Source organism: Notamacropus eugenii, chromosome 1, assembly GCF_028372415.1.
Source record: "Notamacropus eugenii isolate mMacEug1 chromosome 1, mMacEug1.pri_v2, whole genome shotgun sequence".
Classification (NCBI taxonomy): Eukaryota; Metazoa; Chordata; class Mammalia; order Diprotodontia; family Macropodidae; genus Notamacropus; species Notamacropus eugenii.
Genome location: NC_092872.1, coordinates 535515413 through 535535844, shown reverse-complemented (window position 1 = coordinate 535535844; position 20432 = coordinate 535515413). Strand labels below are relative to the sequence as shown.

The window sequence follows — 20432 nt, the reverse complement described above, 5'->3', positions numbered from 1 at the left end:
TGATCAATCTTGATTCCAGAGTACTACTGATCAAGACTATTATCCACCTCCTGAAAAAGTGGAAATAATCTGAATATGCAGAATGAGACACATATTTTGGATACAGTCAATACGGGAAATTTATTTTGCTTGAATATGCATCTATGTTACAAAGATTCATAGTATGCATCTTTTTTTTTCCTTAGTGGTAGGCGGAGGCGAGGGAGGAAAAAAAAAGCCTTGACAATTTTAGAAAATAAAATTCAATATATTACCAGGCAGAACAAGATGTGATAGAAGGGTGTGTGTGTGTGTGTGTGTGTGTGTGTGTGTGTGTGTGTGTGTGTGTGTGTGTGTGTGTCTGTGTGTCTGTGTGTCTGTGTGTGTGTGTGTGTCTGTGTCTGTGCCTGTGCCTGTGTCTGTGCCTGTGTCTGCGTGTGTCTCTGTGTCTGTGTTTACTTAACTAATAAGGATACGGGCAGGGAAAGGATGCATGATGCAAAGTCAAAGTCAAGTCAAAGTCAATAACAACTGCAGTCTACCCACTGGGCCACCTAGCTGTCCTAAACAAATTGTGGTACAGGAATATAATGGGATATTACTGTGCTGTAACATATGTGTGTGTCAATAGTCATAAGAAAAAAAATGCTCTAAATCACTACTGATGAGGGAAATGCAAATTAAAACAACTCTGAGGTACCACCTCACACCTATCATATTGGCTAATATGACAGAAAAGGAAAATTATAAACGTTGAAGAAGATGTGGGAAAATTGGGACACTAATGCACTGTTGGTAGAGTTGTGAACTGATCCAACCAATCTGGAAAGCAATTTGCAACTATGCCCAAAGAGCCATAAAACTGTGCATAATAACCTTTGATCCAGCAGTATCACTGCTAGGTCTGTATCACAAAGAAATCATAAGAAAGGGAAAGGGATGTATTTGTACAAAAACATTTAAAGCAGCTCTTTTTGTGGTGGCAAAGAATTGGAAATGGAGGGGATGCCCATAAATTGGGGAATGGCTGAACAAAATGTGGTATGTGAATGCTTTTGTGCTATAAGAAATGATGAGCAGGCAGATTTCAGAAAAACCTGAAAAGACCTACAGGAACTGATGCAAAGTAAAGTAAGCAGAACCAAAAGAACATTGTACACGGTAACAGCAACACTGTGCGATGGTCAACTATGTTGGACTTAGCTCTTCTCAGCAATACAATGATCCAAGACAATTCCAATAGATTCATGATAGAAAATGCTACCCACATCCAGAGAAAGAACTAATGGAGTCTGAATGCAGATCAAATTATATTATTTTTATTTACTTTATTTTTGTCATAGTTTTTTCCTTTTGTTCTGGTTTCTTCTTTTACAACATGACTAATATGGAAATATGTTTTATATATATATATATGTATAACCTACATCAAACTGCTTACTGTCTCAGGGAGAAGTAAGGGGAATGAGAGAGGGAAAAAATTTGGAACTCAAAACCTTATTAAAAAATGAATGTTAAAAATCTTTACATGTAATTGGAAAAAATAAAATACCATTAAAAAAAGAAATGATGTGCATGAGGACTGGAGAAGCAGAATGAAGTAAGAAGGGTCAAGAAAATGATACAACCAGTAACTATAATATAAATAAGAAAAAAACACTGAAGAAATCAAAAGTAAATATAACAAAATTATAATGATCAAGTGGAAACAGAATGAAGAAATATAAGCAGACATACCTAAACCTCCCCTTTGTGAAAATGGGAAATGCAAGGTATTATAAAATTCACATTTTTTTGGACTTGTTCAATCAGTTATGCTGACTTTTTTTTCTCTCCAAAAAAACAGTATTTGTTATATGAGATGGCTATCTAAGAAGGGTAGGAGGAGAGAAAACATGGGATACTACAGTGATGTTAAAAAATTGAAAATGTCAATAAAAACTTACTAAAATTTTAAAATAAGAAAGGAAGCTCTTGGAACAGGAAGTTTTTCATTTTTGACTTTGTGTCCCCCCAGACCTAGCACAGTAACTTACACATAGCAGGACCTTAATGAAGTATCTCAAATAGAAGTCAATAATAAAATCGTCTTACTGACATTAACAGTTTGAGTATATTTGGCATATTTGTTATAAAATGTAAGCAAAATTTTAAACCCTGTTATAGAAAAGGACAACAGAAGATACAAATTGGAGAGTGTGGCAAAGAAGGTATGCTAAAGTACTCAGCAACCACAAAACAAAGATATATTAACTTTAATTTTAAAACTTGAATACATGAATTGGTCATAAATTTTTTAAAAAAGGAAGAAAAGTAGATTTTTACCTGTCAAATCAATTTTCAGTTTGGTTATATCTTTAGCAATGTTGAAGTGATCTTTTGCTTTTGTATATTCATAATAATACAAATAAGTATGTGCACACTCAAGATGGAACTGAACCTTCAGGTATCCACATGTCTCCTTGGTCAACAGATTTTCTAGTTTCATCACTGCAAGACAAGAGAAGATATTAAGAATTTGTCTCCTGCAAAGATATGACTATACTCACAAGGCAAGAAAACCTATCATCAATCACCAATAAAAACTGTAGAATTGAGGCCAAAATGAGAGGAAAGGCAATGAATAGAGCTGACAACAAGGAATCCAGCTGTGGCTACAGCTACCCGTCGATAAATCAACAACAATTTATTATGCTCCTAATACATGCCAGACACACACACACACACACACACACACACACACACACACACACACACACACACACACACACACACACACACACACCCGAGATACATGCTTACCTCTACCACTTATATTCTACTGCTGTTTTCACTACTGGTTGCTATCCAGTTCTACCATGGCCCAGAGCCACAGCTACCCCAGACATGGCCACAACCTTTTCCCCCAAGACTAAGATAGAAAGTTCTACAGAGACAAAGTATCAGCTGATGTCCCAAATCAAAGGTGAAGAGAAGAAAGTTGCAGTAATTGTTCAAAGTTATAATAATAAATTATAGTAATTAAAGATCTGGCTTCAGAGGGACAGTCCGTTAGAGAAAAGTTTTAAGATACTTCTGACATAGCCACAATATGTTCCCCACTATCTGCATGAGCCTCCACCCAAAGACTCAGGGTACAGGTGAGAACCAGTGTTGCTCCTAGGACTATATGCTAGAGAAAAACAGCCCAAAAGAAAGCACTGAGCCATAACCAAACACGTTCCCTCACTGGCCAGTAGGGAAAGCAACAGAAAAAGATCCTATAAGAGAGATCTCAAAGAAAATGCTAGAACTTTTGCAGTTGTTCAAATCATCATTACAGTCTGAGCCCTAGACGCCCCCTGGCAGCTGTCTCTGCATGCTGCTAAGGACTGGCATGGTAGACAAAGAAAAAAGAGTAGGATGCAGTAGCAGAGTGAATTAAGGAGACCATACAACAACAGCCCACAGAGCTAGCAAAAGCTACAAATGGCAACAAACGAGGAAGGATTTGCCCTCCCAATAATAAACATGTTATAAAGTAATCTGCATCAAAACTAACCGGTACTAACATACTGTTAAAGATAAAGGACTTATATCCTCCTTCCTCCTAACAGTCAATAAGCTGTTTCCAGGGAATATGCTTTATAGGAAGAGCTATTTGTTGGGAAGTGTGAGTTGAAAAGGCAGAGAAAATAATGAATATTGCTAGACACAATTTGTTGTATTTTTGCTGCTGTTCAGTCATTTTCAGGCTTGTTTAACTCTGGGATGTCATTTGGGTTTCTTAGCAAAGATCCTAGAGTGGTTTGTCATAGCCTTCTCCAGCTCATTTGCCAGGGGAGGAAACTGAGGTAAAGCGGATTGAGTGACTTTCCCAGGGTCATACAGCTAGTAAATGTCTGAGGCTGGATTTGAATTCAGGAAGGTGAGTTTTCCTGATTCCAAGCCCAGTGCTCTATCCACTATACCATCTGGCTGCCTGAAGAATGAGTAAACAAGTACGTATTAAACACTTACTATATGCCAGGCACTGTGCTAAGCTCTGAAGATACAGGGACAAGAGAAGTCACAGGTACAGAGTGACACTGGAGTCAAGTACATCATTTTCATAAACAATGTTAGTACTGATTTGATCAGGATCCTAGACCATGAAGTGTAAAATGCAGGTTGTAGATATGTGGAGGGTCAAAAGAAAACATACATCAGGGTAGATGGCAAGAAAATGGCCAAAGTGGACGATGAGATAGATCACGAAACACAGTCTGGTCTGTTCTGGAGCTGTGTGAGGGGGCTTGCTCACTCCTACACCTGGGAAGGAGCTCCAATGAAAAGAAGTTCCAATTATATACCAATAAATCTGACAATCTGATTAAAATTGATGAATATTTACAAATAGATGAGGAAATAGAATGTCTAAATAACTCCATCTTAGAAAAAGAACTTGATAAGCCATTAATGTCATTAATGAACTCCCTAAGGACAAAAGTGAGACCCACAGAGATTAGATAATTTGTCTCAATTCACACAGTAAAGAGCAGAGCCAAGATTTAAACCCAGCTCCTCTGACTCCAAATCCAGTGGTTTGGGTTTCTGTTTTCTTACTGTATCATGTTTCCTTTTCTCTGTGCTTTCTTCCAGTTTGTTGCTGGATGTTTCTGCTTCAGTGTAAAATGGGGAAATGGAGAACACAGAATATGCTGAATCTTTGTGACAACCTCAATCACTGAGAGAAAGTACTTATGACAGAATCATTATTAATAAACAAAAGAACTTTATAAAAGGCCCTTACACAAGCAAACCTGCCTTATATCAAATTTTCTTCTTCAGACAAATGCATAACTGGGTTCGGAAATTTGAGCCTGACATTAAAAGACCAAAACTTTCAACATGATGGAGAGGCTCCTTCCTTTCTGATAAAAAGATTGCCAAATAGAGCTGTGAAGATGTGAAATAAAATTTAGATCATTTCACAACATAAGCCTTACAGGCAGCAAAACTCAAATAGTAAAGCAGTAAGTGCTTCTAAAGAAAAAAGATGAAATTATGTACTACTTGAAAAACACTGCTGCTTATAAATTCATTAGAACACTCAGACAACGCTATTCAACTAAGAAAGGTTTCTCACAGCAAATTCCTATGCATTAGATGAAATCATTAGATGACTTGGTAAATGAAGAACAAATAATTTAATAAGAAGTTTGGTAAATGTCTGTGGAAAATGTCCAACTAGAATGTTTTAATTCTTTTGACTTTTTAAAAAACATGTATTTTTAACCATCCTTTCTTAAATTCTACTGTGGATGGCAGGAACAACACACATTCCTAATATTCAAAGATCAAATGAATGACAGTCACATTAATTGGATTCTGCTGAAGCAGTCTGGCAGGAGGCCAGGATATATACAGGCAGGATCTGAAAATATGAAGACAAATACATGAGAAATTAACACCACTTGGATATGTAAATAAATTACCTCTACCTAAATCAACCAGCACATTATAACATCTAATTTCCATTTCAGCACTTCTGTTTTGAAAGCAAAGGAGTTAGCTGAAAGTTTTAAATTTATATCTCAATAATCCTGACATGATTTTATTAAGAAACAACTTATTGACAATAAATTTGTTTCTGTGTTGACTGGGAAACAAATATTACATTACCCAGCCTCACATCCACACTGAAAACTGAGTCTTGTTCAACTAAGTGTAAATACCAATATGAGTACTAAATTTGCAAACTAAAAGAGAGCAGGAAATAAAAAACAATCTTTACTCAAATATATAAATGTTTTATAGCAGCCAAGTGTTTTTGATTTGGGGTAGCAATGTAATATCACATAAAGAGCCCTCAATCTGGACACGAGCTCTCTATTCCAGTTCCAAATTCCTATTCCAATTCCAAAATTACTAGGTTAGGTTAATTTGGGCAAGTCACTTTATTTCTCCAACCCTTATCAATAAAACAGGAATGATAAATACATGCACTACTTGCCACCTCACTAAGAAAATATATGTGAAAATATTTCATAAACTATAAAGTGCTCTATAAATTTAAGCCATAGTTATTATTCCCATATAAGAGATGCATCAATAGTCCAATACTACTGATGAATATTACAATTTGAGGAGAGTTAAATTATTTGACCAAGATTACAGAGCAAATTTGGGCATTAGCAAAACTACAAATTTGAATCTGACAACCCCAAAACTAAACATTAAAAGTAGTACTCATTTAAAAAGTAATAACTTAGATAATAATGAAGATAATACTAATTTTCCCTTCTTATAAGAATAAGTATATATTACTGACAGAAGATAATATCTAATTTGTATTATTTCATAAGCTCATTGGTACACAGATTTGGACAGGAATGGTCTGTAGAAATCTCCCTGTCACCTCCGCTCCAGGCTTTCCAGAATTCTCCACCTCCACCTCAGCAGGGTGGGGGGTGAAATGTGATAAGTGAATACTCTGAGTGTCTGCGTGTGTGTGTGTGTGTGTGTGTGTGTGTGTGTGTGTGTGTGTGTGTGTGTGTGTGTACACACAAAGTGATGAGCACTGAAGGAGTGGGGGGAGAATGATAAGAAACAACACACAACTGGTGAGACAAAGAAAGGTTCTACTGAAAGAGGCAGCACTTGAGCTGAATTCTGAATGGACCTAGGGAATCCAACAAGCAGAGGTGAAGAGGAATGACATGGTAAGTCAAGAAGGACCACCTGGGCAAAGGTACAGTGGAAGGAGATAGAAGGACATAGATGAGGAAGAATAAGTAAGACAGTTTGAAATAAGGGCAGAGTGAAAAATGAAGGTGAATGATGTACAATTAGCCTGGTAAGACAGAATGGACAATAATACCAGATGTCAAAGTATTCTATAAGGTAGTAAGTGTAACTCTTTGGTATTAGTTTAAAAAATAGAAAAGTTAAACAATGCAAAAGATTGAGGAAGTACGACTAAGAAATAAATGAATATAGTAGCATAGCATTCAATAAAACCAAATACCCGTATTACAGGGTGCTCCCCACTTTCAATAAAAACTGCTAGAAGGACTTGGACAGAGGGTGAGTTTATATCATCTTATGCAATAAACTACAATAAATTTAAAAGGAACATTACAGGGATAGGGACTAGAATGATGACTTCATTAATAAAGGGAATTCCCAGGTAAGGAAACTCTATCAGTGCAGATCAGATGCTTTTCTGTAACTGACAGAATTAGAGTTGCCTAGGACTCTGATACATTAAATGATTGCCTAACATCACAGCTAGCATATATTAGTGGTGGGGCTGGAACCCATGTCGTTCTGACTTCCAGGCTGACTCTCTCTTCACTACACTATGCTACCTTTCCAAATGGATTCCTGACCAAAATAGAAAAGGTCATAGTATTCAAAAAAACTCAAGGACAAAGAAAGGAAATGTTTTTCATAACCATGACTAGAGGAAGACAAGGGACAAAAATGATCATAAATGGATAAAATTAGCTATTTCAATTACATAAAATCAAAAGGTTTCTCTACAACCCTTTAAATAGTTAGAATCAGAAGGAAAACAAATGGGGAAAAAAATCTTCAGAGTAAACTGGTCCAAGCTATAAAGCTACAAAGAATCAGTATAAATAATATAAAAATAAGACCAATTCCTCAAGAGCTAAGTATTAAAAGGATACAAGTAAATTCTCAAATAAAGAAATGTAAATTATCAAAAATCATATTAAAATGGTCCAAGTCAACAATAAGAGAAATACAAATTAAAACAACTCTGAGGTTCCAACTCATACTTATCAGACTGGCAAAGCTGATTAAAACAAAATAAGGAAAACAGCAATAACTGAAGGAGTTAGAGGAGTATGGACATGTTATTGTTCTGTTAGTGGAGCTATGTATTGACTAAATCATTCTGGAAAACAATTTGGAATGATATCCCCAAAGTCACTAAACCACATTTAATCTAGTAATACTACACTAGCTATGTACTCCAATGAGGTCAAAGACAGAGGAAAAGAAGCCACATGCACAAAAGTACTAATTGTGGCACTTCTTACTGCAATAAAGAACTAGAAACAAATTAGGTACCTATCAAATGGAGAATGATTGAGCAAAATGTGGCATGTAAATATATATATATGTATATATATATATATATATGTGGGGGTAGGAGGTGTGCACATAAATATATAATACATAATATGTATATATACATATACATATGAACATAAATAAAATTTATTTGCTATATGAGACATATGACAGATTCAGAGAAGTATTAACTGATGAGTAAAGTGTGCAAAACCAGGAGAACAATTTAAGTGATGAATATAATAACAATGTGAGAGGAAACGACTTTGAAAGACCAGAGAACTCCAACCAAACCAACTATGACATCAAAAGATTGAGGAGGAAGCAAACCAAAGCTCTCCTGGCACAAACATGACAGACTACAGCTACAGAATCAGATATGACTCTCAGACATGATCAATGGCTGATTTTTTTTTTTTTGCTTAACTATAAACATTTGTTCTACAGGGAAGAAGAGTGTATTATTGGGTAGAGGCAGACATAAGAAAAAATAAAACACCAATAAATCATTTTTTAAATGCTCAGGGGAAAAAAGTACAAAAGGGGGTACAAACAGTGACTCTGTTACTATTTCTTTTTTTAAAAACACTGCATAAATTCACAGTTTCTAATACAGCTCTCTTTCCTGTTGTTTATTTCTTTAAATGTTTATTGATAACTGAATTCACAAAAAAAGATATTTTTAAAGGAAAAAGAGGGGTCAGGGACTGGGTTATGGGGTGAGGAGTGGGCTACTCTGGAGTAAAGAAAATATTATCAGGGGGGAAATAGGAAAGTGGGAAGAGGAAATTGTCTTTTTCTTGAAGAAATACCCTGGGAAGTTTTAAGTAAACGGTAGACAGATACTGGACAGAGCTGAAGAATAGACTAGATGAGTCCTAATGTCTTATCCAAAAATGGGATTCTATGGAATCTTTAAGAGCTGTTATCTCTGCACCTGCAACACGTAGTAAGCATCTAATAAATGTTTTCTGATTTTGTTGGAAAAAAATACTAAGCTGGAGCGAGACTGTCAAACAAATGCCAAACAAAGTAGGTTGTATTTTATCCAAGAGGCAACTGAAGCATTTTAAGCAGGAAGTATGACTTATGCTTTAGGAATAACAATTTGACTGGAAAAGCAAGAGATTTAAGAAGGGAAACTAGCTAGGAGGACATTGCTCTGATCTAAGTGAAAGATGAGAAAAGCCTGAAGGTTACACTCTTGTTTCTGCCAAGATGGAATTAAAACCTATGTGCACAAAAAGGCAAGCTGGTCTCCCCATTAGAACAAAAGTTAAAGGAGTTCAAAGAAAACCTATCTACCTTTCTGTTAAAGAGTGAATGAATTGTTCCATGACAGAATACTAATAAAAGTGCTTCAAAATGAGAACAAAGGAAAAAAAATCTAAATGGCAGGTTTGGAAAGTGAACATTTCAGGTTAACAGGATCATGTCTAAAAACTGGTTTAGATTTCTAAAACACACCTTAAAATTTAGAATTTTTCTTCCCAGAAATGTACATGAAGACTGATAAGTGGTATTTGATTCTTGAAAACAAAATAAAAAGAGTTTGAAACTAGAAAGGGAAGGAAAGAGGTTAGAAAACTGCATGCATGTGTGTGTGTGCATTTCCAAGAAGTCGGATACCATAAAACTATATAAGAAGAAAAGAGTCACAGAATCTTACTTGGAAAGTACCTCAAAGGCCAAAATATGCATATGATCCAACCCATACCTAAACAAGAATCCACTCTACATCACACCTGAAAAGTGACTGTTTATCCTTTACTTAAAGAGCTCCAGTAAGAGAGAACACACCAATAAGAACAATGATAGCTAACATTCATAGGATACCTTAAGATTTGCAAAGCACTTTACATATATTACATCACTTGACATTCACAGAAACCCTGAGAAGTAGGTGCTATTATTATCCTCACTTTACAGATGAAGAAACTGAGGCTGGCAGAGGTTAAGTGACTTGCTCAAAGATATACAGCTAGTAAGTAAGTACCTGATGCAGGATTCACATTTGTATCTTCCTGACTCAGAGTACAGGGTTCTAGCCACCACTCTGGATTGATTTTTTTTTAATTTTTGTAACTGAATGTTCAGGTCATTTTTCTTTTTGTTAATTTTCTCAGGGATATAATGTTTCCCCTGAAGGCCACTGTACCCACATTCCAGAAATTTTGTTATGTCTCCCTTTCATTCTCTTTCACAGTTACTGTTTCCCTAATGTGTTCTCTAATCAACTCATTATTCAAGTTGTCATTATTAAAGCTCCTTTCAGGTCTGTATCTTTTGCTTATGCTCCCTATACTATTAGCTTTTTGTGCTATGGTATACAAAGAATGTGTGCAGTCACTCCACTTTTGAATGTGCAATTGTTAGAAAGCTTTTTCCCCCTCACCAGAGGTCTTCAATCACCATTTTTCCCCTTTTTTTACCCAACTGCTAGGTTCCTCTCTTCAAGTAAGATATCTTGACAATTCATCCCTCAATGCTTTCAAAGTTTTATTGCCTCCCACACACACTTCTTCTCCATGGGTACTTAATCTGTTGCCAGTTGTCTATCCCAACTTTCCTAAGTGCCATACCCAATCAAAGATTGGACAACACTTTGCTACATTAGTACAAAGAGAAGGACTGATAACATGTTGCAGGTCATCCATCATAGAACAACCATGCATTAAACAAACATCAGCAGGAGAGAAATTTTTTCCCAAAATGAAAAGATATTCATTTCTTCTTTCATATATGCTACAACTTGTTTCATTCAAATGGCAGTGAAATGCCATGAAAAAATAAATTCCTTAAGGAATGAGGGCAAAAAACTCCATAAGCTTTGATATTTAGGAATTTCTCACAGCTGTTTCTTCTACACAGACAATGACAAAGGCCACAGCTGCAAGGAGAAGAAACACAGGGAGAAAGAAAGCCTTCTCCCATTCTAAGAAACAAGAGTCTCTGATCAAACAAATATTCCATCATACTTGCAAAGATTGGCAAGGAAATTTGATTTCTATAGTGGCCTTTCTAAAACATGTTATTTATTATATTCCAAAACAACAATGGATCTGCCATCTTTTCAATTTATTCCTTTCAAAAAAAAAAAACAAATCACAGCTATCTAAGCCTATCTTGTATAAAATCAATGAAACAAACCCTTAGGGGCCTCAGTGTTCTCAATTGTAAAAATAAGTGTGGAGTGTGGCAGTGAAGAGGAAATGGACAAGATGATCTTCTAAGATCTCTACCGGAGAGAAAATTCTATGAAATGAACTGCTCACACAAGTTATTCCCCAAATGATATATAGCCAAAGGATATGAACAGGCCGTTTTCAGATGAAGAAACTAAAGTTATCAATAGTTACATGAAAATATCTTCTACATCACTATTGATTAGAGAAATGCAAATTAAAACAACTCTGTTGGACAACACCTGTTGTCTGGCAAATACAACAAAAAAGGAAAATGATAAATGCTAGAGAAAAAGTGGGACAATTGGAACACTAATGCATTTTTGGTGGAACTGTGAAATGATCCAACTATTCTAGAAAGCAATTTGGAACTATGTCCAAAGAACTATAAAACTGTGCATAATACTCTTTGATCCAGCAACACCACAGCTAGGTCTGTAGGAGATAATAAAAAAGGGAAAAGGACCTACATGTATAAAAATATTTATAGCAGCTCTTTTTGTGGTGGTGAAGAATTAAAAATTGAGGGGATGCCCATCAATTGAGGAACAGCAGAACAAATTGTGGTATATGAATGCAATAGAATGCTACTATTCTATAAGAAATGATGAGCAGACAGATTTTAGAAAAACCTGGAAAGATTTACATGAACTGATGCTGAGTGAAGGGAGCAGAACCAAGAGAACATAGAACACAGTAATCACAACACTGTGCAATGCCCAACTTTGACAGACTTAGCTCTTCTTGGCAACACAATGATCTAAGACAATTCCAAAGGACTCATGATGGAAAATGCTGTCCACATCCAAAGAAAGAGCTATGGAGGCTGAATGCAGATGAAAGCATACTATTTTCTTTTTTTTTTCTTTCTTATGGCTTTTTTCTTTTGTTCTGATTCTTCTTTTACAACATGACTAATGTGGAAATATGTTTAATATGTTTGCACACACATAGCCTATATCAGATGGCATGTTGTCTTGGGAAGAGTGGTGGGGAGGGAGGGAGACAAAAATTTGGAAGTCAAAATCTTACAAAAGTGAATGCTGAAAACTATTTTTACATGCAATTTTTTAAAACAGAATACTATGAAGTGAGTGGGGAAGGAGAACAAAGAAAAAAAAAGAAATGAACAATTCATCAACACATAAATGATGGTAGACTGACAATTCTTCCAGGAATTCTGAAAATCAACTTGGAACTATACCCAAAGAGTGACTAAACTGTGCATATCCTTTGACCCAGTCATATCACAAGAAATAAGAGGGAAAGGACCTATACTCACAAAAATATTCCCAGCACCATTTCTTTTATAGCAAAGAATTAGAAACTAAGGCAGTGCCCATCAATTAGGGAATGGCTGGGCATATTAAGATACATGAAGTTAACAAGGCACACATAAATTCCCTAAGAAATGACAAAAGGAACAAATTCAGAAAAAAGTGAAAGAATTATTTTGAACTGATATGGAGTGAAGTGAGAATCAAAAGAACAATTTATACACTGATTATGACACTATAAAGAAAAACAATTTTGGAAGACTTAGACCTCTGCTCAATGCAATGATTAACCATGAGGACCAATGACCAAATATGTTTCCCACCTATTGAAAGAGATGTAATGGACTAGAGGTACAGAATGAGACGTATATTTTGGGCCAAAATCAGTTTGTGAATTAATTTTGCTTTATTATGTTTATTTGTTACATGGGAAGGTTTGGGGGAGAGATGGCACACCTATTGAGAGCTACATGAGGGGGAGACAGTAAGAGCAAAACAAACAAACAAAAAAGAATAAATGTCATCAAAGTATTTTTTTTAAATACATAGAAAGGAACAAAAGGAGGTTGTCTAGGAAACAGACAAGAAGAATGGTTTTGTAACTAATGTGACAAATTTATTTTATATTCAAAAAAATTTTTGAATGTATTCTGTTTTGTTTATTACAAAATGTAAAAAAAAATATTTTAAGTTCTATAAATACATATGTATACATATTACTAAGCTTTAAAAAAAAATCTATCATAATTTTATTGGTAGTAATTGTAGAACAGCACACCAAGAAATGAGAATACCATCATCAACAAAATTCCTTCTATGAAATCCTCTGTATTGCTCTAGCAATAATTAGTAACAATAATAATTACTAACATTTATGTAGCACTTACTATGTGCCAGGCTCTATACTATGCACTTTACATATTATCTCATTTGATCCTCATAACAACCCTGGTAAATAGGTGCTATTATTGTTGCCATTTTACAATTGAGGAAACTGAGGCAGGCACTTAAGTGAGGCAGGGTCACACCACTAGTGTTTGAGGACATATTTGAACTCAGGTCTTCTGGATCAGGTGCAAGACTCCAACAGTGTGCCATCTAGTTAATAATTATACTGCACTCTGCCCCAAGGAGACTCAATCTGTGGTTAAGTTCAAGATGATACACATTAGAAATTTCACTGATAAACTGCACCAGAGCTTCTTATCCTTCTTATCCTTTTCTGTGCTACAGATCCCTTAGCAATCTGGTGAAGTCTGTGGACCCCTTCCTAAGAATAATATTTTTAAATAATAAAGGAAATCATAAACTTCAGTCCATGATTAAAAATAAAAGTTTTTTTAAAAGTTATAATTTTTTTCCCATACACATTCATGGACCTGTTGCAATCTATCTACTTTTGTGGATTCCAGGTTAAGAACCCACGAACTACTAAGTGTACAGAGGAAAGTAATCAGAATGTTTAAGAGAGTCTTCAGTGCATGCCTCCTTATTAAAGCTCAACTGAAGGAATTAGGGATGTTTAGTCTGAAGAAGGAAAGATTTAGGGAAATTTGTCTTTAAATAGTTGAAGGGCTATCACGGGGAGCAAGGGAGCAAGGATTAGATCACGTCTGTGAGGGAATGGGGAAAAAACCTAACAGACAAATTAGGGAAATGAGTAAAGAAACATTCTTGATATAAAGAAAAAATAATACTACACACTATGAGAAATCCAGAAATCCAACATATTACTAAACTTTTAAAAAATCTATCATAATTTTATTGGAGTTTTAGAATAGCACATCAAGAGAAGAGAATACCATCATCAACAAAAGTCCAAAAGAAAAGAACAGGACCACAGATTTCTAGAAATAGAGATTTAGAGCCGGAGAGGACCTCTGAAGTCATACCTAGTCCAACATCATCCTTTTGTGGATAAGGAAACTGAGGTCACAAAGGTTCAGGGACTTGAACTTTTAATGCTAGTGCTTTCCCTCTGTCAATTGTTCTTATTTATCCTGTATATAGCTTGTTTATACATATCTGTTGGCAGATGTTGTCTCCTCCATTAGACTGTGATCTTCTTAAGAGTAGTGAATATTTTCTGCCTGATTTTCTATCTTCAGAGCTTAGAATAGTGCCTGACACATAGCAGGCACTTAATAATGCTTACTGACTGACTAAAATCACACAGTTAACACAGCTGAGATCTGAAACCAACCTCTCAGACTCCAAAATCAACGCTCTTTCCACTGTAAAACTGACTGACCACAAATAACAAAAGTAGTTAGAAGGTCTAATAAAAGAACTGAACAATCATCACAAAAAAAATTACTAGTATTTAAAAAATCAGTGTAAGGTTCACACAGCACCTTATTTCATCTGATCCTCTTATCAATTCAGTAGGGTAAATGGCATAAATCTCATTATCCTCATTTTAAAGATGAGGAAATTGAGGCTGACAGAGTTTAAATTATATGCTCAAGCTCACACATTGAGCTACGGTGGGACGGAAATTCAGGGCTTTTTGATAGAATTCAACAGGATGAATCAACCTTAGAGCTCAAAACGAAAAACTGAAGAGGAGAATTAATGACTTAGAATAAAAAAGGAGTGACCACTTAGGAAAAAGAAAATTGAGCAAAGATAGCTCAAAAGTTAAATGATTCAATAATAGTAAATCGGTATCAGAAGTCAGTAAAATTGACAGAACATGTAAAATACCTACAGTCAGAAACAAAAGCCTTATAAAACAGCATCTTTAAAAATCTAATTAGTATTGTCCACCCAGAAAAACACAATGAAACAAAAGAACATATTTCAAAATAGAGGGACAATTAAGGGAGAGTCAATTCTACTTAGCCTTGAGGGAAAACCCAAAGAAAACACCCAATGGGACACTAACATCCCAACCAAGAGAACAGGAGTCCTTAAGTATCTAGAAAGAACTACTATTTTCATATAACACCAGCCCAACTGACTTTTCCTCCATGATACTCCCATAAAATATGGAAGGAGTAATAGAGTCCAGATTGAACCCCAGCTACCATCTTCTCAACTGGACAAGTATCTCCTCTTAAACAGAATGTCATCAATTCAATCTCAATAAACAATAATCTCAATAAACAGGAAAAAATTTCCACCAAAACCATAATGAATTAAAAAAATTCACTGATAGTTAATGAATAAATCAAAGAAAGGGAAGTTTTCAAATATTAAAAAAAAAAACCAATAAGAGAGAATTACCAACTAAATGAACTGTATATGTATATGTATATGTATATGTATATGTATAATGCACATACCAAAGGAATATTTAAATTTAGTCCAAAAACAGGCAAGGAAAAAGAAAAAAGAAACAAACTTAAAGAAAATGCAATACAGCACAAAAAAAAATGTAAAACATCAATGGAAGAAGTAAAAAACCAATAAAATATAGTTGAGCAAAGACAGAGAAGGACAAGAAGAATGAAATCAGAAAATAAACAGATTGTCACAAAACTTGAGAAACAATGACAATAGGGGATGAAATACAGTCTTAGAAGATAAATTGAGAAGTTCAAACATTAAATTAACTGGGATCCCAGAGAGTAAAAAGGAAAAAAAAACCTCTGGCACCATATTAAAAGGAGTAATCAGAACTATTCCCTGAACGAATAAATGAACAATAGGAATTACTCAGCAAACAGAAAAAAAGTCACTGATCTCACTATGTTGAAATCCAAAACTCGACTTTCCAAGACACAAAAGTATCATGTTTGAAAATTATGACAATGAAAGAATTATAAATGAATCAAGAAAGTTAAGAAAAATTAAATTGGAAGGAACAGAGTATAGTGGAAATAGTACTGAGTTTGGACTCAGAGGACTTAATTCCTGTCATTGGTCAAGCCATTTAACCCCTCCAGTCCTCAAATCATTAACTGTAAAATAAGGGGTTTGGACTAGTTGGCCTCCACAGACCATCTATGGGTCGAAATCTAAGATTCTATGATAAGTACTAGAAAGTACCCATTAAAATCTTCCCAAATTTTAAAATGAGGAATCATTATCCCAGGATAAAGGAGGAAGAACTGATCAAAAATATACATGATTTAAAAGCAGCAAAAGTTATCTAAGCTTCTAATTTGAATATTTTATTTGGGGTCAGAAAAAAATACTTAAAATTATCAAAACTAACATTTTTTTGAAAGTCCACAATGTCAAAGATTGCTATAATCAGAGGAGAATTTCAGATCTAAAGACAAGATATCAATGAAAAGAGTCCCTTACAGTGTTTGTCATTATTTTTACTTAGGAATATTAAATACTTACAAAGAAATAAATTAATTCATAATAAAATTATATGTTGTAATTAAGGAAAATATTCAGAATTCAAAAATATTTGAGGTTATAAGTTTAAAATGGCAAGAAATAATTACAAAAGTCCTACCCTGCAAAAAAAAGTCAGAGATAAAGAATAAAAGGAGTTGATAGCCTGAAAATGAAATTTTTATTTTTAACCAAAAGGGGATGTTTATTCATTTCTTTTATCAGTAGAAACCGTTGTAGAAAATTTAATTAAACTATTCCCTGTGGACCAGAATAAGAACAAAAAAAGAAAAAATGAAAATGATAGTATCAATCAAATTTATTATCCTTTAAATGTGAAAGGTCTGAATCTTCCAATTAAAAAGAATAGCTACAGAATAGTTTGAATAAATTCATCAATATCACAGAATACTACAGAATGCCCAAAGAAGTGGTCTTCTCTTTATTTTATAGGTGAAGAAACTGAGTTCCAGAAAAACGAAGTGACTTGCCCAAGATCATGCAGTAAGTATTAACACAGGCAGATAAAAGTGAAGTTAAGCCAGAAAATTAATTAAAAAGGGCAGAAAAGTAGTGAAATTAGCTGAAATAATATACAATAATATTAAATCTGTACACACCAAACAAGTCGACAATTAGATTAATAAAAGTTAATAGGGCATGAAAAAAAAAGAAAACTACTACAGGAGCCATCAAATGACAAATCTACTAAAAAAGGATTAATAAAGATATGAATTGCTGAATAAACTAAGATATAACAATGAAATGCAAAACTACAAAACATTCAAAAAATGATAAAGAATATTAAAAATTTTGGAAAAAAATAGATGAAATAAAGAAAGAAGGCAAAACCAGATGTAACACTACATATTCACAATGACTACTATTACCTAAATATTAAAATTCATATATGAATGTAGAAATTAATGAACTTGAAGCGGATGGGGATATAAGAGATGCAACTATTAAGCTAATATGAGAATAGTATGTGTTGAAATCCATTATTCACTTTTAAATATAAACAGCAGGTACTTCACCTATCCTTCTTGGCAGAGGTAGGGGATACTGGGTATGAAAAATTGCATATAAAATCAGATTTTTGATACACTAGGTTTTTTTTAACTGTTGGGAAATGTTGGCAATGTAAAAACAAAAAATAGCAAGAACAAGTTTTTTAAATAAAGAGAAGATTCTAGATGAAACCCACAAAATATGTAAATAGCTATAACTATAAAAGTACTCTTATTTGATTTTGTTGTTGTTCAAACTATTGTTCAGTCTCGTTACTTTTTTTTCTGAGTTCCAAATTATCAACTTGGTTTTTGGTTATTTGCCTTTCTCAGAAACATCTAGTTAAGCACATGGAACCGTATGATTTTGATGCTTTTATAAGAACTATAAAAACCCTTACTTAAAAAAACTTATGTTGTCACAAGTTACATCGTAACAAATACAAACCATTTCAACCAAAATTTTGTACTAACACACATGAAAATTTCAACACATACCTTGCTCAATACTGGTCTGGGCAAGGCTAAAGAGCTCAGGTGAACGCTCTTCTAACAACTGCTGATGAATGTTCACACATCTTAAGGTCCACCATGGTAAGGTCTAAAAAAGAAAACACAAAGTCAATAAGCTCAAATAAATTCACAATTCAGAAAAATCCACACCCCATAAAATATTTCATTTTCAAAATAGCAATATGTTGAGTATATCTAAAGACTCATTTAAATACAACTTTTAATTAGATTTAAACATACTAATCAAGTTGGTTACACTCACAAAATCACAAAATCTAAAGGCTAGAAGAACTCTCAAAAGTCATAAAGTCCAAATCATGTGTGAAGAAGAATTCTCTCAATAATATATAACAAGTGGTCATGAAAACTTTGTTTGAAGACCTCCAGAATGTGGAACCCACTGTCTCTTGAGATACATCATTCCACTGACACATAGTACTAACTATGTTGAGCTTTCTTTACATCAAGCTTAAATCTAATTCATGTCCCTCTCCAGGCTGATCTTCAGATTAAACAAGTCCAACTTCTTCATCAGATGATTCCAGCAGATATTACTATCAAATCTCTATGCAATGTCACGATTTTTAACATGCTCTCTATTTGCCTATGGGCCAGCTCCATTTAGATGTCCCATTACTACCATAAATTAAACACTGAGACAAATGAAAAGACTTTTGCAACAGTGCTGCTGGGGGATAAGGAGGGCCTAAACTAGGATAGAGGCTTTGTGAACAGACATAAGAGAACAGATATGAGAAATGTTCTGGAGGGAGAAATGACAAAACTGACGACTAACTGATCTGGGAAAAGAGGAGAATTGTGCTTGTTTTGGCAGCACATACAGTAAAACTGGAACCATAAAGAAAAAAATTAGCACGGCCTCTAGGCAACGATGACAAGCAAACTAGTAAAGCATTCCAGATATTTTTTTTAACAAGAAAGGAGCACAAATGAAACATTTAAAAATACAAAAAAGAAAACAAAAGAACTTCAAAAGGACATAGAAACAAGCAAGGCACTATCATGATATTATCATGATAAATTTATTTTACACTTTTTGAAAAACTTTATTTAATAGAAGTGCAAATTTCATCTGAATTTTGAAAATGTCCATGTTTGTTGATGTTTGTCAAATTCATAATTAAAAAAAAACCTGATGTGCCAAATTATAAAACTGGGTGACCTCTTTCTACACACAAATCATGCACTGTCTCAACTACATGAGGAAGGGATGTCCTTCCAAAGCCATATTCCATCAACAGCTACCATGACTCTCTAGACCCATGAGGTCAGATTTGCTTCCCAGCATTAAAAATAGCTGGTTTAGCTTGAATGTTACACATGTTTTGTGCATCTGTGTGTAAACAATGAGGTCATGGGTTAAACTGCTAACTGCTTTCTTGGATTTTTATCTACTATGAATTTCTATTAAGTATCTACAGTTTTTCTTCTTCCTACTCTGTGGCCACTCTCCACAATATTCAGCAAACAGGCTATTTTCAAATAATAGGTAGGACATGATCCACCAATCGGTCTGCCCGTAGAACCAAAATCAACCCTATTTTAGTAAATTAGAGAAATCTCTGAATTTTAAGTCCTAGAAACTGACATGTATGAGCTCGAAAGTTTTCATTTAAAAGGAAAAGCTGAACAAAGAATGAAGTCTACACAAAAAGTCACAAAATTATGAAAGAGAACGTTAAACCAAAGTCAAGAGTAGTTTAGCAACTGCAAGAAATTGAGATAGCTTTTTTCTTAAACCTCTCAAAGCATGAAGTCCAAGCTAGATGGGTAAAATGTTTATTTATTCCACTGTATTGACAATAGTGAATAGTATCTTCTTTCAAATAATGCTCTCCATAGTTACCGATGAAAGGTTTATGACTGACAGAATTTAAGATTGCATTGCTTACTCATTACTGCCCCATTAATCTCACTTAAAAGAAAAAAAAGTCATATGGCAGCCTTATGCCTTCACATTACATTTTTTGAAGCTCACAGCTAGTTACTCTCCAACAGAGAAAGATATACTCTGCCTCCAAGGACATTTTAATTAAGACCAACTTGAGAGAAGAATTTTCTATTCAGAGTAATGTCATTAAAATCCACAT

The 20432-nt window shown here is 34.4% G+C and overlaps 1 protein-coding gene and 1 non-coding gene across 4 annotated transcripts in view; one reads left to right on the top strand and one right to left on the bottom strand.

Moving 5' to 3' along the window:
- Positions 1-20432, bottom strand: part of TTC27 (tetratricopeptide repeat domain 27) — a 235452-nt gene that overhangs the window by 180040 nt on the left and 34980 nt on the right. For all 3 annotated transcript variants that reach the window (XM_072634136.1, XM_072634137.1, XM_072634138.1), the window contains 2 exons: positions 18307-18409; positions 2305-2469 (listed from right to left, as the gene is read on the bottom strand). In XM_072634136.1, the coding sequence (XP_072490237.1) occupies positions 2305-2469; positions 18307-18409 (268 nt within the window). The remainder of the gene's footprint in view (positions 1-2304; positions 2470-18306; positions 18410-20432) is intronic.
- Positions 19141-19248, top strand: LOC140521793 (U6 spliceosomal RNA). Its single transcript, XR_011973088.1, has one exon. It is a non-coding gene; the product is annotated as a U6 spliceosomal RNA (small nuclear RNA).